At 41.1% G+C, this 24431-nt stretch overlaps 1 protein-coding gene across 1 annotated transcript in view; it reads right to left on the bottom strand.

Annotated features, from left to right (window-relative positions):
• Positions 1 to 9240: 9240 nt before the first annotated feature.
• The window catches only part of LOC104965228 (neurobeachin-like), a 37132-nt gene continuing 21941 nt past the window's right edge, over positions 9241 to 24431 (bottom strand). Inside the window, exons 15-30 of the mRNA XM_010794188.1 lie at positions 21784 to 22464; positions 20892 to 21305; positions 20159 to 20376; positions 19848 to 20001; positions 19330 to 19353; positions 18776 to 18859; positions 17890 to 18070; positions 17168 to 17292; positions 16990 to 17058; positions 16732 to 16900; positions 16156 to 16514; positions 15308 to 15444; positions 13986 to 14140; positions 12174 to 12267; positions 9769 to 9894; positions 9241 to 9591 (exon numbers count right to left, since the gene is read on the bottom strand). Of these exons, the coding sequence (XP_010792490.1) occupies positions 9357 to 9591; positions 9769 to 9894; positions 12174 to 12267; positions 13986 to 14140; positions 15308 to 15444; positions 16156 to 16514; positions 16732 to 16900; positions 16990 to 17058; positions 17168 to 17292; positions 17890 to 18070; positions 18776 to 18859; positions 19330 to 19353; positions 19848 to 20001; positions 20159 to 20376; positions 20892 to 21305; positions 21784 to 22464 (3225 nt within the window). The 3' untranslated portion in view covers positions 9241 to 9356. The remainder of the gene's footprint in view (positions 9592 to 9768; positions 9895 to 12173; positions 12268 to 13985; positions 14141 to 15307; positions 15445 to 16155; positions 16515 to 16731; positions 16901 to 16989; positions 17059 to 17167; positions 17293 to 17889; positions 18071 to 18775; positions 18860 to 19329; positions 19354 to 19847; positions 20002 to 20158; positions 20377 to 20891; positions 21306 to 21783; positions 22465 to 24431) is intronic.

Below are 24431 nucleotides of genomic sequence, written 5' to 3'. Positions count from 1 at the left end.
CAGTCGACCTTCGGTAAAATGCATAAGTCGACTTTCGAGAGTTCGGGTCGAGTCTAGAAACGGTAAGTAGTTGAAACCGGGTCTATGTTCCACCTCCCTGTCGGCCGGTGGAGGAACGGGAACTACGGGGGGCGGCATAGAACGGTACATCACTATGCCGTAGTTACAGTACGTGTGTAAACCCGTCCCTTCTTATACGACCGCTGAACTCCTAAAGTACCAAGTTACAATGATTTACGACAGAACCCCGGGACGGAGTGTAACAAGGCGATCTACATCAACTCTCCCGGTAGTTAGTAAGACATCCGAACAGTTAGCGTCTATTATTCGACCGCCACAACTACGGGACCTGCCAGAAGGACCAAACCCATCCAACCTCCGCTAAACAACAGTCAATTACCCTTATTTTGTATATAACACGTGTAGATACCCGAGAGAATACCTGTATTATGACACCGTCGGTAAAATTTTGAGATCCGAATTTCGATGAAAATGGATTCACTTCGCTAGACTTCGTGAAAAGAAATAGGGACGCATCGTGAAGGACGTTTTAGTTTTTAATCGTAAAAAAACCTTCTTGCCCTCCACCTAAACGAAAAGCCGTTAGCGAGTCATGTCCGTTTTGAGACTCAAGGACGGTTCACACTCAATGCTGTTTACATAGAGATATAGTCCGAAATGTCGTGACCTTCGACACATTGTGTGAAGTACACGACGATGAAATAACTCTCTTTCAGCAATGGGTATGGACGAAAATCTCAAACTCGCGCACCGAAAACAGCGATTGGTGCACTACGGCATATTTTACAGATAAAGTGTAGAATACTCGAGTAAGACGCGATGCGTATCTCCTATAGTTAAGTGACTACTTCGTAAACGTCCTTCGCACCCGACATGTTCACTCCTTCAGTCAATAAGTGGATCATTTCGTATGTGTTTTCCTTATGAATCCATCTCGTCTCTTCCTGAATAAGGAGACGTGCACTGAAGGACTACACTCTCTAGAGACGGTTACTAAGACGACGTACAACACGTTGACACCAAAGACGTCGTCACAGTGTTTTACGTACACTCCCACTTAAACTTTGCGGTTTCAGTACTGAGATTATACATGAAAAGATTCCTCGGACAATTTATGTCTCTACAAGGATGTAGCTCGATCGTGGATTATAGACGTGCCATAGTCCACGATGTTTTACAACCTAGCAACTATCTGACTACGCGAAGTATTCAGTCGTACATGCAACCGGACTCCCGCTCGGGACAGACATTATGCTTGTTCTTCGACTGTCGACCGTTCCACCTACCGTGAGAACGTCGGACAGAGGCGCTTTCGGGTCCGGTGTTCCGGTCTCTACCACTAAATATATTCGGGTAGTCACAAGTTCTAGGGTGAAAACGATTTCGGACTAACTTATTAAAAAACATGCTGTCCTTTAGTTTCATGAACCAGGTCTGACTGAGAACTGACCGTTTTAGGTGGGAGCGTACGAAGGTTTGGCGTTTTAAGGTGTGGTAGTTAACCACTTAAAGCGTCCTTCATTTGCGCGGTCCCTTTATTTTGTTCATAAGTCTAGGAAATGAATCCATTTTGATGAATTTGATGTCAAACCTTTACGAAGTGTCATAATAACGAGAATATTCTCTCTGGGTATTCTAACACTTTTATATGTAAAATAATGTAATTTCACTTGCTGTTTTTGGGGGAGTAGTGGATTTCCGTCCACTACCACTAAATATTTTCGGTAGTCACCAAAGTTCTAAGGTTCAAACATTTTCGGACTAAAACTTATTAAACACCATGAGGTCTGTCCTTGAGTTTCAAAGAGACAGAACTGACTGGAACTTCGCGTTTGGTGGAGCGCAAGAAGGTTTGTAGATAAACAAAACTACACGTCCTTTCACGATGCGTCCGCTATTTCTTGGTCACAAAGTCCTAGGAAGTGAATCCATTTTCTAAACATGAAATTGATCTCAAAATTTTACGAGGTGTCAATAATTACCGAGGTATTCTCTCGGCTTATCTACACTTTATATACAAAATAGGTAATTTGACTGTTGTTTAGGGGAGTTGGATGGTTGGTCCTTTCTGCAGGTCCGTAGTTGTGGCGTCGGAATAATAGACGCTACTGTTGCGGATTCTTACTTAACTACCGGAGAGTTGATGTTAGATGCGCCTGTTACCACTCGTCCCGTTCTGGTCGTAATCAATCATGTAACTGGTACTTTAGGAGTTCAAGCGGTCGTATAATGAGAAGGACGTTTACCACGTAACTTGTAACTTACGTGTTCATATGATGTACGTCATGCCGCCCCCTATTCCGGTCCTCCACCGGCGACAGAGTGGAACATAGGACCCGGTTCAAACTACTTACCGTTTCTAGACTCGACCCAACTCTCGAAGTGACTTATGCCATTTACCGAGGGTCGACTGGTGTTTTGTGGGACAATCCACAGGCGACAGAGACTTCCTCGGTCCCTTTGTGAACAGCATTGGAACGTTTTTTTTTTTTTTCTTCTCTTTTGTGTTCTTTTTTTGTAATACGATACCTGTAGTTCGGTAAAGCTTTGAGACTCTCCATAGAACCATTTCTCTCAAACCTAGAGTAGTAATAATATGTAAACCCACAACAGTAAAAACGTTTCTAAAACAATTTCAGAAATATGTCAGATACAAGTCCAATTTGATTAATAACGGAGAAACCTGAGACGTTTGATGTCGACCGTGTGTATTTAAGAGGGAACCATCTTAAACACACCAAAGATCCTGAGTATTGTTGACACTCTTCTGGTAACTAGAAGTGTTAGATTCTGCTGCTGAGTTCTCAATTAGTTAATAAAGTAAAACTGAGACACCAGTATTCGGTCGGACACCATAAGCACGTCTCTACTTTTGTACTACGCTTTTTCGTCTAAGTGGAAAAACTACCGACGCAACCAAAAGATCGACGAGGAGAAAGCTTTGGGACTACCCTGTTAGCGTCCGCTGTCTCTGAAGAGCCCAGGAAACACTTGTCGTAACTCTGCAAAAAAAAAAAAAGAGAAACACAAGAAAACATTAACTATGACATCAAGCATTTCGAACTCTGAGAGGTATCTTGTAAAGAGGGTTTGGATCTCATCATTTATACATTTGTGTTGTAATTTTGCAAGATTTGTTAAATCTTATACAGTCTATGTTCAGTTAAACTAATTATTGCTCTTGGACTTGCAAACTACAGGCATGCCACACATAAATTCTCCCTTGTAGATTGTGTGTTTTAGGACTCATAACACTGTTGAGAAGAAGCATTGATCTTCACAATCTCTAAGACGACTCAAGAGTTAATCAATTATTCATTTTGACTCTGTGGTCATAAGCCTGTGGTATTCTGCAGAGATGAATAACATGGATGGCGAAAAAGAAGATTCACTTTTGATGGCTGCTTGTTTTCTAGCTGCTCCTCTTTGGAAACCCTGATAGCATCGAGACACTTGTTCTTTAACTTGTGTACTGTGGATGTATTTGTCTTATGATTCTTGCTGTGAGCTGCGTGAACAGAAACACTCTATAGCTCAAGGTCAGGCAATTTCTTACAGACAATAACACCGGACCTTGCTAATTGCAGCAATGTCAAGAGCCAACCGTGAAAGAGGTGTAATAAAGGCTCTGCTGCCACTGAGAGGTCGGGTATCTGTCCCCTGCGGAATGGAAAAGTTTGGAGTTTGGGGCGAGGTGTGCTGGAACGCAGCCCAAGGGCACCTCTGCACCAGCTGACGCCTGCAGAGGGCAAAACTCAAATGTTTGCCAATATCACATTAGGAGGTGAGCGAGGAGCCAGAGTAATACCAGATTTAAGAGGCCATTCCAGATTTCTTATTTGAGGTAAAACTTCTGTTAGCAACATCTGATTTACAGAAAATATGTTTTATCAAAGCTCAATCACATTTTTTATTTAAAGGGGCCCTATTTTGCAAATGTTCAGGTTTCATAATTGTATTTTGTGCCTTTCCTGTGATATGTTTACGTCCTGGGTCAAAAAGTTCTTTATTTTTCCTTCTGTGCTGCAGCATCTCTTTTCACCCTCTGTCTGAAACCAGAGTGTGGCATTTTAGCCTTTGCAGACCATTTACATGCACAGAAACCTGTAAAGTAACATAATAGGGCCCCTTTAATTCTCCCCCAGTTCACAAGGCAACAAACTGCCTCTGCTTTAAGCCAACATCTTACATCATTGGTGTTGACGTGCCAGGCCATATCGCCGTAGGAGACCAGTTGACCGTTGACATAGCAACGGATCTCAGAGTTCCTCCAGCGGTTGTAGATGTGGACGATGCTGATCATGTACCACTGGAAATAGAAAAACACATTAGGAGAGAAACCAGATGAAATAAAAACGATACAGTACATTTGGCTTGTTTTCCCTGAGGATGTTAGATTTGAACAGTTTACCTTCAAAACTGTCTTGTTTTTCATCATGTTTTTGATGTCAGAAGTGCTGTATTTTAATGTGTCAATTTAGTTGTGTTTAAATGTTATCCTAATGAATGTCTCCACCATAATAGGTGACTGGTGTTGCCGCCAGACAGTTGTATATGTGTTGCTTTTGTATCATATTTCATACGTTGCACTGTATGTGGCCAAATCCAATATATTGACTAGACGGCTTTAATGTGTTGTTTGCACCTTTGCTCTTATAAATCAATAAACACAGACTTTTGGGAACACATTATTGGTATTGCCTGGCACTGTGCAATGACTCCTTTCAGATTGTGTTTAGCACTTGTGTGTTTGTGTCAAGATGTCCGGCTCTGGCAATACTGAGAATGTTTCCTCTAACAGCTTTAGCTCTCTATAAGAGGGTTAGCCAACATTGGAGGTTTATAACATGTTAACCTCATTGATTCGCCAGAACTCTCTTCCAAAGCTTTCCCTTTGCTCTCATTAATGCAGCATTCAAATTGTGCATGTGTTTTGATTAGAAAAATGCATTGCTTAGAAGTGGACAATACTACACTTGCACACGCACACACACACACACACACACACACACACACACACACACACACACACACACACACACACACAGGTCAAACGTTTTCTGTAAGTTTTCACACACTGTTGCTGGTATTTTGGCCCATTTCCTCCATGCCGCCAGATTCCTCTACGAGCAGCTGATGTTTTGGGCTGTCGCTGGGCAACACGGACTTTACACTCACTCCAAAGATTTTCCTATGGGGTTGGAGATCTGGAGAGCGGCTAGGCCACTCCAGAACCTTGAATGCTTCTTACGAAGCCACTCCATTCCCGTTGCCCCGGGCGGTGTGTTTGGGGATCAATTGTCATGCTGAAAGACCCACAGCCACGTTTCATCTTCATGCCTTGCTGATGGAACCGGAGGCTCTTGTCACTCAAAATCTCACGATACATTGGCGCCCATTACCATTGTTTCCTTTACAGGGATCTAGTTCGTCTGTCTTTGCAGAAAAACACCCCAAAGCAATGATGTTTTCCACCACCCATGTTTCACATGTAAGGTATGGGTGGTTCTCTTAGGATGCAACTCAGCATTCTTTCTCCTCCAAACCACCGTCTAGTTATAAGATTAATTACTAACATTATAGTTCATAATTTGGCTCTTCATTCACTGTACCATATGTACATTCTCCCAATTCCTCATTTCTGGATCTATTCATGTCTTCTCTTAGCAAACCTTCAAGACGGGCCTGACATGTACTTAAAGGCTTAAGAAGTGGACTATCTGTCGATCACTAGCAGCGATAATGATTCCCTTGGCGGCTGTGAGTTGGTTCTGTTAAATCTGATGGTAGCCTTTGAGTTATCCTTTTTTGGGTCCCCCAGCTCTCATGCAGTAGCTCATTGACAGGTCACCGTACAGACCAAGTTGTGGTTCTGGGATATTGATGCATACACCGTTCTATTCGTGATCACATATTTGACCCCTACGGGGTGAGAGCATATGACAGGTGAGCAACCTCAGATCGAGAAAAGAGATGCAGAATTACTCAGTGGTCTGTTATTGTCTTCCCATCTTTCTACCAATAATACTGCTTCCTTACAAGCGAATTGATCTTCTACACTCAAGCTGCTCTTAATCAATCATTTGCAAAGATTAACAGATCTTACCAGACCTGGTAGCAGGTCTAACAATGTTTGTTTCTCTCAGGTGTATCACCTTTGACAGCTTCTTATGGTCTTGGCCATAGTGGGTTTAAGTGAGTGTAGACGTGTTTTGAGTGTTATAGTGGACAGGTGTCTTGTTATTATACTGATAACATGTAGTTCAAACCAGAGTTAGTTTAATACGTTAACAATGATAGAGACAGAGGATCTCTTAAAGAATGAATGTTACAAGGTCTGTGAGAGCCGGAAAGACTTATTCTTATTTCAGTGTTTGATACGGTTTGACCATATCACACTCATGATATTTTAACAGTAGGGATTTATACATCATAATACACAGACACAAATTTCCTTACAGAAATTGATGATATCTGGCATTATTTTACCTCCCCCATTCTGTCTCTCATATGAATATTAAGAATAATATAACAATTGATTATCATAGTTGAAGTGTACCAGCATGAACAATTTACATGAGACATCTACATCATGATATTCTTTTCAGTGGGAAGCAACACTTAAGCACAATTGATAGCTAGAACATAATAGAATAATATTTTTGCCCCACTGTAAGTGTGTGTGTAAGGTATGAAGTATATCTCAAAACACCTATATTATCGCATTAATATAACAACTACATTACCATGAATAATTCATGAATCATATTAATACATAAATATAAAATCATTAACTATAAAAACTATACGACAATACTGACTAATAATAATATATAGCCTATAGTACCATTATACTCACATTATTAAACTATTCTACTACATACGTGATGTGATGTGTGTGTGTAGTAGTGTGTGAGTGTGTGTCTGTCTGTCCGTCTCTACATATATCGCTTTATACTGTCTTTGGCTCGACACACCTATACGTTCAAGCACAGCACAATGATCTCCTGTCCACTATCGCATCCCACTATTTCTACAACATCTATTTTTTTCATCTATTCATTTACACTACAACCTGTAGAGAATTTTTGCTGACGTTGCATACCTATAAGTTAGTGTTCCTAAAATGTTCAATACTCAAAAGTCATTAAAGCATATCAACAGAATATAGTATGGTGTCTTTATCATTTAAATATAATTGAAACGACAAATATTGATATTTTGACACAGCCAATTAAAGAAAACTTGATCAACTTCAATATAAAGTAACATTATACAATGCCTCACAGTTAAAAATGAGCCGGAAACATTGGCAGTCTTGCCAAACCAATCGGAAATCAAACCAGAATGGGAAAAGGAGCTACAATGCAGAATTCATGACATTTCCACATAAGAAAAACCACATTTCACGATCAAGGAACCATCCAACACTTCATCACAAGATTAATTCGCATGTTAAATAACTTTAACAAAACTAATGGCAACCGCAAAGTGATGATTCGTTCGTTGCCATCAAATTGATCATATCGCTAAGGCTAGGGGTGTGCTTTTGCTTCCGTTTCTGACTGTTTCAATATTAGAATTTCTTCTGGTGATTGGTATATCTCTGCCAACGAGTCAAGTTGACATCAATGTTTGTCAAAAAATGGTCATCACTTCACCATATATATGTCACTAGAAGTAGCGGATGTCATCGAAATAAATTCAAGCAACTTATATGAAAATCAGTACTAAGACAGCGGAATAATTATCGTCAACCGACACCCAACGACAAATGGTTCACCACACCAAAGCCCTATATCGGAAACACGACAAAAGAGATATTACATAAAGAAACAACACAAAAAAAAAAAAAAAAAACATGAAAAAATAATCACCGAATGTCAGAGAACAGGGTTACGTTGGTAAGCTAACGTGTTGTTTGATGAGTAATCAAAACGCCGCGACAGCACGGCGCGTGACCATTCGGCTGCTCACAGCCAACATGTCTGCCGCTGGAGATATTTAAAATATCAGAAAAGAGGGCGCGGATTTGCGATTTGTAAAACAGTTTTCAGCTGACATTTCATCGAGGGGGTGTAACTGCAAAGATTTCACCACTTCGGGATTACTCCACACTTGACAATCAAAAACACCCGACAAATATTGCGGAGTAAGATCAAATCACAAGCACTGGACCAGCGAGAGACTGTTCCAGCACTGCTCTCATGTGCTTGATAAGAAGAGGAACAGACTTCATGGCTGATAAGCAGAGAGCTACTGCTTCATTAAAAATAACCTCCCACTTTTCCTTAATAGTAGACAGGCCTGGCTTATCATAAGCTTAATCAGTTCTACATGTCACTCTACTACACTTTCCCTGAACAATTTTCATTGGAGTTATAATTCACCATCTCAGGTTATCATCTAGGGGGAAATGACAGCAGCACAGTGGTTCAATATATTGTACTTTCGGTATCTAAATGGATACAATGTTGTTTACATTGCTCATAGAGGGACAGAACCACCCTTATTTATGCAGATTCTTGAAATTGTAATTTAATTTGTAATTGATTGTGGATTCTTGTATCCAGTTTTCACTTTATGTATCTTTATACATGTTTACTACTTTTGCTTATGAGGACAGACCAGCCTTAATTTACAGATTCTTGAAATTCAAAGTTGGTAATTTCATTTTGTAAATAGTTACCATTCATGTGGGCATTTATCCAGTTTTGCCACATTTGTATGCATGCACTTATAAGGTCTTTGGTTGTTGTTGAAGTGCCTGGCATGTTACAGTCTTTATTTACCACTATTTTGTTGTAGGACCTACCTGCCTAGATGTTTATGGCAGTTTTTAAAGCACCTGGCTTTGGTTCTGAATGCGTCTTTGTGTAGTTATCCTACAGAGAAAATAAAATGCACTTGATTGGAATTAAATGTACTGTATGCATTCAAAGTGCTGAATAAATGTTTTATGGACCCATAATAGTGATTATTATTTTAAGTTAAGTTTTGCATAATCAATTTATTTTTTCCATAAAATCAGCAGCTGAACAACATTGGGTAAAAAATGTATAACATTATATAATATATATATATATATATATATATATATATATATACCTATAAAAATATATATATTATATATATATATTATTATATATATATATTTCTATTAATCATTTTCGGCCTTTCGGCATTCGGTTTTCGGCCAACTGTTTCCTATTTTCGGTATCGGTTTCGGCCAAGAATTTCCCATTCGGTGCACCCCTAGTCTGAAGGCATGAAAAGCTTTGAGATTTGTGAATAAATTGTGTGAAAATACTGCACTGTACACCACCAGCCTATAGCTACATTCGCTGCAGCACACACCCTGAATTATTTTGAAGCTGCCTTACCAGCTTCTGGCTGAAAATCATGTGTCGCAGCCACTTGAAGTCCAGAGCTTTAAAGGCAGAGAGGACGAACAGGGACTCAGGCTCGTAGCGCTCTGCCTTCTGGATGGCCCCCTCTGGGTAGGTGATCCTCATGGTGGTCTTGGAGCCCACATCTTTCTCAAAGCCTTTCACTGGAGCCTCGTTTAACCTGCAACACACAGCTGCAAAATCAATCATAAAATGACCTGTCCAAAATAATCAAAGCTGGTTAACATGTAGTTTAATCTGCAATTGTACAACATTTGATTAAACGATGACTACTTGATTACAGAGAGAGTAATCGAGTTGCATCGAGTCAAGTACCTCCTTCTGTATCACAACGTACCTGACCACCACATCGAACTCATCGATCCTCTGTCCCAGAGACTTGTTGGCGAGGATTCCTCCATTCCCTACGATGATGCAAGTCTTACAGTCCAAACTGTCACACAGAAAAGATCCATAATTGTGCCTACATTACTCTAATAATTGAACGTATACATTTTTCGTTGAATGTCTGAAATGTACTTTTGCTTATAAATTCATAAAAAATAACATTTTAAAATGCTATGTTTTCTCTCCCTGACTATAACCGTTGGAAGTGAGGCTACAACTTGAATGAAATAGTTATTCCCTCCCTTGTACCCTTCTTCAACACTACATAGGAAAATGTGGCAGTAGTTTTTCTATTAATCAAAATCAGTTGTCACCAAAAACAGAAATGCACTTTTAAAAATAAATAAATGTATATATTCATTCATTCAGCTCTTAGGACTTTTATGTTCTTTATGATTATCTTCTTTCCACAAGTAAAACAACTGTTGCATTATTAGCACAAGTTTACAATGTGTCAGTGTCACAATGTGGTGAAAATAATGATTAAATCCTTGTATTGTAGACTCAGTGCAAAATGTGTCCAGTGTTTAGTCTGCTCCGTTTGATTCGGAGTGGAATAATAAACAAATTCCTTAATTTGTTAGCTGGCTGACGGAACAGGGTCAGTGCACAGTGTCTGTGAAACTGATGAGTTCCATATGAAGACAAAGTGAAATGAAGCACTCTGTTGTAGCTGATGTGTGATCCAGTCATTAATGTTGGACTTTCAGGGTACACTGACAGAATAATTATAAAGCACTTGTTTAGAATTTAAAACCCTTTATATATACACAGTCTATGTTTAAAACACATGGCGCTGTCTTTTTTCAAGCTAATCCTAGAGGCATTTTTGATTTCCAAGTAAGGCACCTTAATTCCATTGTCACATGAAGAACTAGATTTGAAGCTTTTTGAACATACAATGGATTACATTTGTTCTTAAGTAGGGGAACTTCTTAAGAACAATATGGGCTTAAGCAACAGTAAGACTTTTTTATTGGTAAACTGATTACATTAAGATTAAAATGTTTATTCTGGTTACTCATAAGCATAGGGCATAAGAGATTTAAGACAGCATTTGTTATTTTGTGTAACATTTAGTTTTTGTCTTTTTATCCATTAATACATTCAGATGTACGGAAGAGGATTAGGGCTACAAGTGAATGTTTTTTAAAATATGACCTAAAGTGATTTTGTTTTTTTGTTTCGAGATTAGAGTCAGAGTTCTGACCTTAAAGGTAGGGTAGGTAATTCACTTCAGAATTTTTTTTTGTTATATTCCATGGAATGCTCTTAACATCCCGATAGCAATGAATACATTAAATGCTTTGACAATAAATACATAAAAAAATGCATCTGTGGAAGCCGTGGAGCTGTAAAAGCACGACCAATCATCTGAGCCGGCCTGGCTAAAATAACTGGATGGCCTACCTGCCTGACAGCCTTCCATCTGTGCACAAACTTATCTCGTGCCCTCATTGGTCGCGTGCGCGTTCGTGTGTGTTGGAGAAGGGGCTCTGTAAGGAATTCTGAAGGAAGGGGCAGATTTTTTTCGGCTGCGTACTTTCAAATTCTCGCGCACTCGAGCTGGTTTCTCCATCCTTACCTACCCTACCTTTAATCTTATACATTATCATATATAAAATATATTTACCCGCATATATTGTTGCACTGCATCTCTTTAGTGTACGTAGAGGTAGCAGGCATCCAGACTGATGGCACTTGTCCCAATCCTGTTTGTGTTAAAGGCCTCCAGCAAATCAAAGGCAGCTCCATGAAGCACGGCTGAGTTTCTTCTCTTGATAGAAAAGTCTTTGATGCTTTTCTTTGCTGTCCTTTGACAGCCAGAACAAACTACAATAGAAACAAACTGAACCATGGCACTGGCAGATGCTTCCAAGATTAGTTTGAACCTATTTCAAGGACAGGATCCAGATCAATGAAGGCGCAGACCACTCATTTGAAGCTGAACATAGAAATATTACACAGGAAAATCATGCATTAGATATTTTTTGACCCAAATATGGTATCAAGAAGTGTAAATGAATGACAAAATTGGAATCAAATGCACATTTACGGATATGTGGGTTTGTAATCAAAGCTTTTTCAGCCCGTCAGACATATTAGACTATATCATGCCTGCATAATGAACCAAGGAAGGGATTTGTTTCCTGGAATGGATTCTGTATATTGATTGCAAAGCTATTTTCACAAACGGGGGCCATTACCCGAAGACAAGCAGCAGCTCGTCTGGTGAAACACTTTCCAAATTGAATTGGTTTGCCGCTGTATAATACGGTTTTTTTCAATTGTTATCCTGAACAATAATCACGGTCATGCTTGATTCATATTAGAATAATACAGATTTTGTATCACTCTCTGTCCTGCCTAGGTGCCACAGACTCTGCCTCCTCTTCCTCCTCCTCTTCATCGTCATTCGTCAACGGTGCGACTAGCAAGAATCTGCCAGCTGTCCAGACAGTAGCACCCATGCCAGAAGACAGCATGGAGAATATGAGGTCAGAGCACTCCACACGACAAAGCTCCTCATCACTTCATCCATTCACTTCCTTCCCACTCTTTCTGTTTTGTCACCCCCCTCTGGCATTTGTTTTTACGTTGATATGTAAATGTTTTCCTCTTCATTCCTTTCCCCCTATTACTTCACAATTATGGTCTTCATCTTTCCCAAAACAAATTCACTAGCTCACTCTCATAGTCATTAGTTATATAATACAGCAGGGATAGATTGGGGTCAACTGGGGGCACACACATGCTTTTTAAATCCTTGGTAAACCTGATTACAGAGGATACTAGCCATGATAATCTTTTAAGAACGTCAGAAGCAATTTCAATTCAGGAAATGTTCTGACAATTGACTTAAATAAAAACAGTAATGACTCATTTCTACCAGGTGACACGTTCTTAATGAAAGGTCAAAAACACAATTTCCATATTAAGTGATTAGACATAAATAGGATATTGAATTGATTCCAATATACTGTATATATATATATAGTCTACTGAAAGCAAGTATAACTATAACGCATCCCACCACCAACACATCTCACTCAGTCTACACTACTGCTCTTCATCACTGACATGGCAACTGTGTTTAAATGTCACTCTTACGGTACGTCCACACAGCAGCTTTGAAAGAATCTTGAAAATCTTGGAGCTGGGCGTGTCTGAGAGCTTGGGGATTTTTGCGAGCAACGCGACCAACAACCAATCACATGAATCTCCCGCCCCCGACATACAAAGCAAAAAACCCCGGGGATTTTATGCGAGCAATATATATATATAGGCGAAACCAATACCTACCAGTTTCACCCACTGTCTCTGCCACCTCCCTCCATGCCTGGTTCCTCCGGTTTGTATCCCGGTAAATAGTTCTGGTCGTAAAGAACCGGGTGATTTGCTACCGTAATTTCTCGTTTGGAATATGAGGAAATGAACTGCGGTCTGGCTCTCCCAGCTTGCACGCGGTTTGATTGGCTACTATGGCTAGCGCTTGTACTGTCAGATTTGCATAAACGGGATTTGATTGGCTGACGCTTCCAGCTCAGCTTCAAAAGTTGAACATTGCTCAACTTTTGAATCCTGAAAATCCTGAAAATCCTGGAAATCTTCGCTTTGCTTCCCCACNGAGGGGCTCTGTAAGGAAGTCTGAAGGAAGAGGCAGATTTTTTTCGGCTGCGTACTTTCAAATTCTCGCGCACTCGAGCTGGTTTCTCCATCCTTACCTACCCTTAGGTAAGGATGGAGAAACCAGCTCGAGTGCGCGAGAATTTGAAAGTACGCAGCCGAAAAAAATCTGCCTCTTCCTTCAGACTTCCTTACAGAGCCCCTCCTCCATCACACACGAACGCGCACATGACCAATGAGGGCACGAGATAAGTTTGTGCACAGATGGAAGGCTGACAGGCAGGTAGGCCTGGGCCGGCTCAGATGATTGGTCGAGCTTTTCACATTTTTACTTCCACAGATGACATTTTTTTATGTAATTATTGTCAAAGCATTTAATATATTCATTGCTATCGGGATGTTAAGAGCATTGCATGGAATATAACAAAAAAAAATTCTGAAGTGAATTACCTACCCCACCTTTAAGAATAATGAGCTAAATCGTTTGTGGGGGTGTAGAAATGTTGTTTACGAGTGCACTATATCTGTGTTATCTCTCACCTGTAGTGTTGATCATGCTCTTGGGGGTTGCTGTCGCAGCAGCAAATATATTGGGGGTGCTGCCGGCGGCGGCTGATCCGCTGGTGGTGGGCGTGCCCACCGTGTTGACTGACAGGCTGCCGGGTGGCGGCTTCTTGACTGGAACCATTACACTCCTGTTGGAGATAAGACAAAAAGGCATCAGTCAGACAAACCTGCTCACACATTACTCTTTTTATCAAATGTTTCTGTGTCATATCGCCTCTGTATGTATGCCACTGTTGGTTTATGCCACTATAAATAAAACACACAAAGCAACTTAAAGGGTTGTGCATTTTTAGTTAAAACAAATTAAACAATTCAAAATAGTTGTAACTTGTAACCTCTTAGATATCACTTTTTAAGCTTTAAGAAGAATAATTGTTACAGTGTATCACTATATTTAGATATTTAGATTTGGCTATGTACAGTAGGTGTGTTTTTTTAGAATAACTAACATATTTTCTTTACCATCACACAATTCTGTTTAATTGCCATTATTTCTATAAATGAGACGTATTTCGCCTGTCTTCATGAGTCAGACATTTACATGGGGGGGACATTTTGGAGCTGGACATAAATACCATTGTGATCTATTATGCACACTCTACAATCAATAACTGAGCTCTCAAGGACTGACAGAGAGCAGGATCTAGGAGACTAAGTGATGCACAGGAGATATGAGCAGGCCATCACTCAGCAGCAGAGAGGCTTTATGTTAACAGTTTGGAGGAGAGAGGGAAATGTGAAGCCAGCTTAGATTTTGTCCTGTCATGTTCAAAGACTTTATCATTAATCAGCAGAATCTCTTTCCCTATACAATTTAAGACAGAGTCTAAAATCTAGTATACAAATGTAATCTGAGTCATTTCACAGTATCACTGCTACCACACAGAAATCATTGTTTTCCATTTTGAATTACCAACTAAATGTGTCTGTTTATATATTATATATATGTAATGACACACATATTTAATGACAATAAAAGCTAGAAAAAACCAACAAGCCAATATCCAAAATCTCTATATGGGTTTCACTAAGAAGATCAATGGGACTGCTGGCATAGGTAAAGCACATTGCGTAAGCTTGTCAATGTAACCATCCAAAGAGGAGGGGGTCATGTTCTAAATACTAATCAAATAATTGATTTCTGCGTCCTTGACAAATAGCATCTAACTAAAACACATCTCCAAAAGATCAGTATTGACTGGAGAAATCTATAAATTGATGTGTCAGAGTGTACTGTCTCTGATATCTCTGTCTATGTTCCACCTCTTGTAGGTCAAACAGTTGGTGGGACTGACCTGTCGAAGGAGTGGAACTGCATGGGCAGCATGGGGTGTGTTTTCAGGGCAGGGTCGGGGTGATAGGGCGTCGGCCCGGAGTCCTGTCCCAAATCACCGCCATCGACTGGAGCTGCCACCAAGCTCTTCAGGATCTCCTGCATTTCAGAGGGAAAACCCTCATGGTGACTAAAGGACAAGCTGTGAGGAATGTAACGGCTTAACATAATCACTTCTTTAAAAGGCTTACTGTGACTTTGGTAATGTTGCTTTTAATGTAGGCTTTGAAATGTCCAAAAACTCTTTGAAACAACAACAAAGAAAATATTCCCAGCAGTAAACTCCGAATGTATACGAGTCAGAAAAGAGCATATGATATAATGATACATAACCTTATATAACCTCACTGAAAGGTGCATATGTGGAAAGATATTAACATTAAAACAGTTTTAGGGGATTCAACTAAGGCTGCCACGATTACTCAACTAATCCCGTTGTCAAGCAGCTAACTACTTTCATAATCCATTAATCCTTCAAGTATTTTTTTAATTCAAAAACAGGAATATCTTTGGCGCTTTCCACTGACAAAACAATACATTTAAAGATATCAACAAAACTGGACAAAACTGGGACAAACATCTTTTACAAGTGTCTGTCATTTTAAAGATCAATTGATTATTCAACAAAAATGTGCTAATTATTTTATTACAAAAATATAACATAGTTAAAAATACAGATTTGTCTTAATTATGAAAACCTAATTTAAATTGCTCAAGGCTGCATGTGTTGACTAAATGCATTTCCTAACCACATTGGACCAAATGCCTTATCTCTATGAACACATTTAGACAGATTGCAGCCGGTCTGACCTTGACATTGATGCCTTTGTTGGTCTGGCTGATGCTGGAGATGGAGGAAGGCGGGGCTTGGCTGATGTTGGGGTTGTGGGGCGAGTCCAGAAGGCTCTCCTGTGACCTCCTGACGTCAGACAGGCTACACAGCAGGTCGGTGCCCCCTCCCCCCATGTCTCTCTCTCTGTCTCTGTCTCTGTCCGTCTCTCTCCCCACCAGGCCCAGGCCGAGCCCCAGGCCCATCTCCGAGCCGTTCAGGGACCCGGCCACATGGCCCTCCTCCCCGATGCCTGAGTCCGTGTGAGGGATGCCAGCGCGGGGGGAGTCGTCCACGGGGGTGGGGGTCTGTTTGTCAGAGAAGCCTGTGGATGGGTGCTCTGAAGGAACAAAAGTTTATTTTTTAGTGTAATGTATTGCCAAGAAATGTATATCATCTGTTCTCTTTCTCATCTTTTTTTCCTGCTTGTAAGCTTTATCTTTGTCCTCGTCTGATGTTCATGACAAAGGTATTGTTGTTTGCCTGAAGTGAGTATTGACTAGAAAGATGAGTCCCCACCAGCTCCTCCAAGATTCCTCTCTTATATTGAGAATCACCTGTACTGGTTGGGGAGTTGATCTCGTGGCGAATGCTTCTCCCTGATAGGCTGGTGGACCTGCCAATCTCCCGCTGGGGTTCCAAAATGTCCCGGTACTTAGACACCATGAGAACGGAGATAAAGTAGACCACTGCCAGCGCCAGAAACTGAGCCTGCTTACTGTCATCCTATAGAAAAATAACAAACACATTTATTTAGAAAAAAAACAAAACACTAAAACAGACTACAGTCTACATAGTTACATTCACATGCTTACCACATCTCTGAAAACAACAGCTCGAAGACGATTGATGTCTACATCCTGCAGGAGTCTGTCTGGATCCTGCTAAATATGGAAGACAGAATGTCAGATGTCATGCCAAATGCAAGTTTCAATGTCAGATTTTAGTTTTGTGTGCTGGATTAGCATTTGATTTGATGTGTGTGTAAGATACCTTGCTGTTGGTGGAGGCACTGTGGAGGCTGTCCTGCGACTTGCTGCTGGTTAAGGAGGATTTGCAGCTTCGATCCCTCTGTCTCTGCCGGCACTCCAGACAGTTCCTCACTGCCACGCAGCACACTGATGGACACAGAGGTGGAGAAGGAACCTGTTATTATTTTGTTCTGAAGGTCAAGTGTCAAAGGATTTCTTTTTGATGTCCAACAGATGTCTAAATGTATTTGTTTTCAGGGTGTGTACATTCAATACAAGACCACAACCACAACATGATAAGCAAATATCAGTCAATTACACAATCAAATAAAAAAGAGAAATAGGTAAGCAGTTGCAAAAATGATACTGGACTAGAGCCTAGCCCAATACAATAGATTTTGAGGGACTGTATGCTAATCTATTGCAATGCACACCCATTTTATATCTTAAACACCATTTTTTTATTATTTCCACAATGTGTAGATGTCTCCTTGGATGCTAGGAAAATATCACAGCTAATAACATTTCTGATTCAACAGAACCAGCATGTTTTCTCTGAATAGGTCTTTGTATTTCCTTGTAACTGAAACACCCAAATAAGAAAGTTTGTAGCTTTCGATTTTAAAAGGCAGATAGGTGAGGTTTAAGGCTTGTGCTTTGTCATTGATTGGAAAGAGATTTCATAGACAAATCAAACAATCAAAAGTCATCATTAAATGAATACAAATAAAGATTAGAACTCACCCAGACGGAGGCATTGCCTCATCAGCCCTCCTGACGACATGTTCTTCTCTGCTTCAATCTCGCTGAAGTTGAGAGAGCTGGCAAACACCAGTACGTCCACCATGGCCATGAGTCGAGACAGGAAGGTGACCGCCGTCTCCGAAGACATGCCCTGAGTCGCCTCGATGTTCTCCAACTCCGTCTGGGAAAGGGAGGATAAACAAACACACGCTTGCCAGTTATTCACTGAAAAACAAACAGGTAACCACAATAACAGGGATGCTCTCTCACTGGTTTTAGAAAGGTGGTGAGATTGTATACAATTAAAGTAACATTTATAAAATGTACTATCATCATCTCGATGAGCATGACCACAGCGGTCATGGTCGGTTCTAGCAAAAAAGCAAACCCAGAACACATGCTGGTCAAGTGAAATACACACTTATGTGATGAAATCTGGCAACACACAGGAAGTACAGTCTGGTGACACACAGGTAATGGTTACAGTGGGATTGTGACAGTAGCACTGTGGCCAATTAGCAACAACAGTCGCAGTGAACAGGTAGAGATAGCCAGGAATATATCTAATGGGAAATTAAACAAATTCCCCTTGTTGACTCCAACCTCAGTAATCAATTACAAAGCATTCAGTAAATGCAAATACATCTAAACACAGCAAGTGGGCTTTACACTTGTAAACCCAGTGTGAGGTTTGCTGTGTGTGCTTCAGTGAGCAGGGGGTGCAGGGCAGTGGAGAGTCAACAGAGTGCAAGCGTCTCTTCAGAGCATGTGAGCACAGACATTTGGGGAATAACAGACACACAAGGTGAGGACAGAAGGACTTGGGTTGGTGCTCTTAGCTCTTAGCTCTTCTGGTGATGGTGGGAGTCTCAGGCTCTTTACGCACCTCTCCCCCTGCGCCTCCTCCCCCAGGAACAGGGGTCACCTCCTCTCCCTTTGACCCCCTCTGGGGTCCGGCTCCTCCTGCCTTCTTTAGTGTTGATACAAATGGGACAGGCTTAGCAGATGCAACCCCTTAGGACTTAAGGAAAACTCTCATGCTGTTTTCTCTCATAAAACATACTCTATTTATTTTCATCTGTAAATGTATGCTCTGCTCTGATGTGTTCTTATTATTGATCCACCTCCTTGGCCTTTTAGTCTTTTCTATTCGCCTCATTTGTATAATATTTGAACAATGCTAGAATATTATACAAATTGTATCTAAATTAAGTGTATCTACGATTTATAACTGAAAGAACTTGATAGACTGAGGCAGAGAGGTCAATAGATACAAACAGTATAAGGGGGAGTATTGATTATCAGCAAAGAAGCACAACAGATAGAAACACTATGGATGTCAGACAAGCAAGGTTTAGTGTCAGTCACAATGGTAAATCAACCAGAACAAAGTATTAGTAACATAGAAAGAGAAGAAAAGAGGAAAAAACTGCAACTTACAGGGTTGGCACTACTCTTAGAACTCTGCACATGCAAAAACAGACAAAAACAGAGACGAAAACAGACACAAAATACATGTAACACAGAGAGGAAAAGAAAGAAGATAGTTGATTCAATTAATAGATCATCAAACTATCAAATGAAATAGATTGGAAATGTAAAGGACAATCCCAAATAAAGGCCAAAATACTGTGCAAGTGGAACCCGGAAAATATTATTATAAGTATATTTATTTTAACACATTTTAATCTTTTAAGGCAAACGTTTGGCAAAAAAACAATAATCAACCTTAAAATCAAGATTTTAAAGTTTGTAAAAAAGCTAAAAAATGCAATAGACACAATAACACAGTATTTAACAAATATTAGATTATCCAAGATCAATGCTGGCCTGGGATCATGTTATTGGGTTTTCAAAGTCTGATTTTGGAGTTAACATCTAGTTACAGCCGGCCTTTGAAGCGGATGATGACCTGAAGCTTATTTCCTACCACAGAGGGGCAGAGTAGAGCCACTTACAGAAGGGGAGGTAGCAGCAGACAGGAGAGGCAGGATGCCCCCGCAGGCGATGATAATGTTGTCCACCATCTGAGAAATGAGGTGGATCGTGTTGTGGACGAAGATGATGTTCTCATTGCTGTTCACAAAATCCATCACCGACTTGGTGGAGTGGCTGAAATGAGAAAATAAGTGCCGAATGGACAACACAAAATACATTTTAGAGCAAGTGAGACATGTTTTGTCAAATCATTTTCAATATATCTGTGATCAATACCAATGTCCTGAAATCAAGGCAGAAGAACTAGTAGTATTAGCTCATTTAAGCTCACCTCCTCCACACATGCACATCAGTCTCCAGGGCGAACAGCAAGTCAGTGAGCAACCTCTGGTGCATCGGAGACCACTTGAATTCTGGGATGCGGAACATGGTTGTGCGGGGGCCGGGGCTGAACTGCCGGCGCTGCTCCTCCGTCATGGGCATGCCCCTGAAGCCCAGGTCCACACGGAGGTCCCGCTCCAGCTGGGCTGCGGTGCGACCATGGAGGGCCTGGTGGTTGGGAGGGAGAGTTGGTCAGCCAGCAGAGGGCTTTCAGTAAACCCCTTACTAGTCTAATAATACATACAGTTATGAAATGTAATTTCATAAGAGAAACCACAGAACACTCTCTGGGACTTCTTAGTCCGTATTCCCTGATTCATTAGAGAATTAGTTCATGTGTGGGCAGTCTCTCTGCTTTTCTGCAGAGACTAATCGTCCGTGGCTGAGCTTTTTATGCTAATCAATATACAAAAAAATCACATTGGAGCAGCCTGAAGGTTGCAGAATACAGCTTGTACAGTAGCTGCCACTTAAAAATACACATGGGTGTTTTTAGTTGACAGACACCAACAACGTTTGTTCTTGTTTTTTTAGATTAGTCCTTTAATTGCTAGAGGAAAATAAGTTCAATTCAAAACATGGCACAGACTTTAGCTGAATGATACCTGAACAGTAGTTACAATTGCAGATTTGTTTGCACACAATCAGTCCAATTTGACACATCATTTAAAACATAAACGCACCTGAGTGGTCGCTGTAGTTTGTATCTTCTTTGTGTCCTTGTCCTTCCCATCATCTGACCTCTCAGTGTCCGAGGTGGTGCTGGCTGAGTCCCCAGCCTTAAGCCCAGCAGCCTCTCCCTCGGCCCCGGATGGGCCCTCCCCCTCTGGGAAATCTGCTCTTGATGCTGCCTGGATCAGAGCTTGGCTCTCAGCCTGAGCTATAGAGCTGATGTCAGCAAGAGGGCTCTGGATTTTGAAGGGCCCGTCCTCTGGAAGATCTCCAGAAGTGTGGCTCTGGCTCTGCGTTAAGTCTGAGCCACAGGTGGTCATGTGGGCCAGCAGGCTGAGGTCATCACTGGCGCTGTTGGTGGGCTGGTCCGGACTCGGCAGCACAAGGTCTGTGGCTGCCAGAGCTGGAAGAAGCTTCTCGTCAACCTGGGAGAGATAATGGGTAAAAGTAAAGAACATTTAGACATTAGGAAGGTTTTCTTTAGGGCAAATCAAATATTGTTTATTTATTGTTTTTTATTATTCTTACTTTTTTTTTTTGTATGTCTTTGAACCTGTCACGTTGAATGTATTTATACATGTAAGTGTTAATGGAATCAATCCTGATGTCATTACTAATGGGTAAAGTAATACCATAAAAGGGGTGGGGCTCTGTTGGAGCGTTTGGGGTGATGTGTCATTTGGAATGTAATACTGTATTGTTCTGATCATTGTATCTTAAGTGTCCTTAAAACCAATAAAAAGACCTTGATAAAAAAAAAAAGATTGGTATTTTATTCTATATTAGTGGGGGAAGAAGAACAGCAACTCATTTGCTTTTGTAAATGAAGTTGTGAGAGAATGTGTATCTATGGACAACCGCACTTCAAAAGTAAGTAACAACAATCTCTACATCACATCCCACCTTGCTGAAGAGAAATCCGTTGTTGCTCGGGACGCTGTCCTTCTCGTCAGCCAGTGTGATGAGAGGACCCATGTTCCCATCATCCTCCAGGCTTACTCCCGAAAGCCCCATACTCGACCCCATCCCGACCCCTGAGCCTGGCGTGTCATCTTTAGGCGCCAGACTCCCATTCAGGTTTTGAACTACAGCGCAGTAAGCACTGTCCAGCAGGGAGTCCACCTCCACTAGAGGTCCGTTCTCTACCACACCTCCTCCACCCACACCTCCACTAAGGCCTTCTGGAGACAAGTCCAGGTCGTCCAGCTTCACTTCTGTGGCCTCCACCTTCTCTGCTTTAATGTCTACCAGCAGGTCGTGGACCTCCACCCGGACCCCGGGCCCGGCAGCCTGCTCTCCGGGCGTCAGGGCCTCTCCGTTGGGTCGCTTCACAGCTCCTTCTGCCAGGAGGATGCGAGAGTCTGCGCCGGCCCCCTCGCTGTACTCAGCCTCGCTCTCAGGTGTCTGCGTCTGGGAGTTGTCATCAATCTCCAGGTTGCCGTTGACAACAGGGGCGGCTGTAGCGGAGAGCCCGGAGATGGTGGACACACAGCCTTTCTTCCCCTTCTTCATGTTCTCCTCTTCCTGCCGCTGGTACTCTTCGTACATCTTGGCTAAGTACTCTTTGTGGGCTTCGTAGGTCACCTGTGGCAGAGGGTGGGGATGTAATTGGTCATGTGATCAGAACACAAGCGCTGACAATTGTTAACATTGAGTTCTTATCAATAACTCCTCCAACAGGTAGCCCTCTGATGTCTCATACATCATCTATAATGGCCCTATTGCTGCCTCAAGAAAAGTGGTGAGTGAAAATTCCCCGTCCTGAACAGTGAACAGAGAGATGATCAGTTATTGAAAATGATAGCTGTGATGAATCATAAATCAGCAGGCTACTCCCGCTGGACTTCGCAGGTCACTGAAAAAATGAATAGTCAATACGTACGAATCAATGAGGATTTTTTCAGCATTTAAGAAAGCTTAACTGAAAATGTCAATACTAACAAATCAATATCACTAGTAATGGTCCTTCGTTTTTGAACCAATAGATTTAAATAGAGTCAAGTGAATATTAAATGAGGCTCTACCCCAGTGGTTCTCAAACTTTTTCTGTCAGGCCCCCCGTTTGGAGAAAAAAAAAAGTCGGGCCACCCCCCAACACAAATAGTCAGGCTCAATGGCGGAACCAGAGATTTATTTTGGGGGTGCTGTGAGCTTGACGTTTCATAGAGGGTGCTCAAACATTTAGGGTTTCCCATTAATGTACCGGTCGCTATACAGTGGAATTTTCTACTGCAACACTCCCCACGAATACACACAGTGTACCCGCGACTGTTACAATGAAGGCTCGATAATCAGCTCACGACATATAGGTGTAAGCAGGTTTATAGGTGGTGTGTGGACCTCACATACGGGGGTCCGGGGGGAAGCTCCTCCGGGAAGATTTTGAAATATTGAAGTCAAAAGCATCAATCTGGTGCACTTTGAGAGCAAAATGAAGAGATCTGGATACATCTCTCAACACCCATATGAAACAGAACTGTAAACAGATTTACTTTTTCTTTATGGATATTTTAAAAATCACTCCCCTTTTAAACTTTATCTTTTTTTAATGTCATATAGTATTTTAGTTTTAATTTATTCTCTTTTATTTTTATAACTATAATGATCATATAACGGTGTGCCTCGGAAATAATTGTTTACATTAATGGTGACCAAACAGTTTGAGACCCACTGAGATAACACTGAGAGTCCTTTAGCTCACTGAGCTCTCTGTCTGACAGGAGAGGACTCTCCTCCACTTTGTTGTTGAAAAAACTCCTTATATCCGTTAGCGTAGCTCGCTAGTACCAGAAGCTAACAACAACGATCTCCGGTACCGGTGCGCGCTCTCTCTCTCTCTCTCGCTCGCGAGTACTCGTTTCACAAACACACAGAGCCGAGCTTTAATGAAACACAGAGACCCAGATGTAATAGTACTGTACTGTATCATATTATTTTCGAATCAATAATTTTTAAAAATATGATTTTTTATTTTTTTAAATAACCATTTTTCCTCCTGGTCTCTCGCGCCCCCCCTGTCATGCCTCTGCGGCCCCCTGGTGGGGTGCACCCCACACTTTGAGAGCCACTGCTCTAACCCAACTTCAGCCAGATTTGAAAAATCTGTTTGTTCATCAGTCAGCATTTTTCAGACAAAGGGGCAAAATGACTGCACATGCAGTACAAAAAACGAATAGCGTCTTAAAGGAGAAGCCCACCCCCCACACCCAACTTCAAAATCGTATTTACAGTAGAGCATTTGGACATTGCACATTATTGTGTTAAAATAACTTATCTACTTCTGCTTGTACTGTAACATTGCTTATATAGGATTTACTAATAAAACAAATACGGGATATAATAAGTTTGGATTAAAATGTGAGTTACAGAGATTGCAGCAGTTGGAAATGTCGGGTTAAGAAAATAATCATAGTAAAGGCCATGAAAAAAAATCACATTTTATGCATGGCATTTTTGTTTACAATGGGTCCTCCTGAGTAGGAATTTGGTATTTCCTTGTCTTCATTAATGGATTTCTGTTTCTGGATTCTTAATGCAAAATAGTGAGAGCA

This window comes from Notothenia coriiceps, unplaced genomic scaffold, assembly GCF_000735185.1.
Source record: "Notothenia coriiceps isolate Sejong01 unplaced genomic scaffold, NC01 NC01_scaffold00037244, whole genome shotgun sequence".
NCBI lineage: Eukaryota > Metazoa > Chordata > Actinopteri > Perciformes > Nototheniidae > Notothenia > Notothenia coriiceps.
This window is presented reverse-complemented; position numbering and strand designations above follow the sequence as displayed.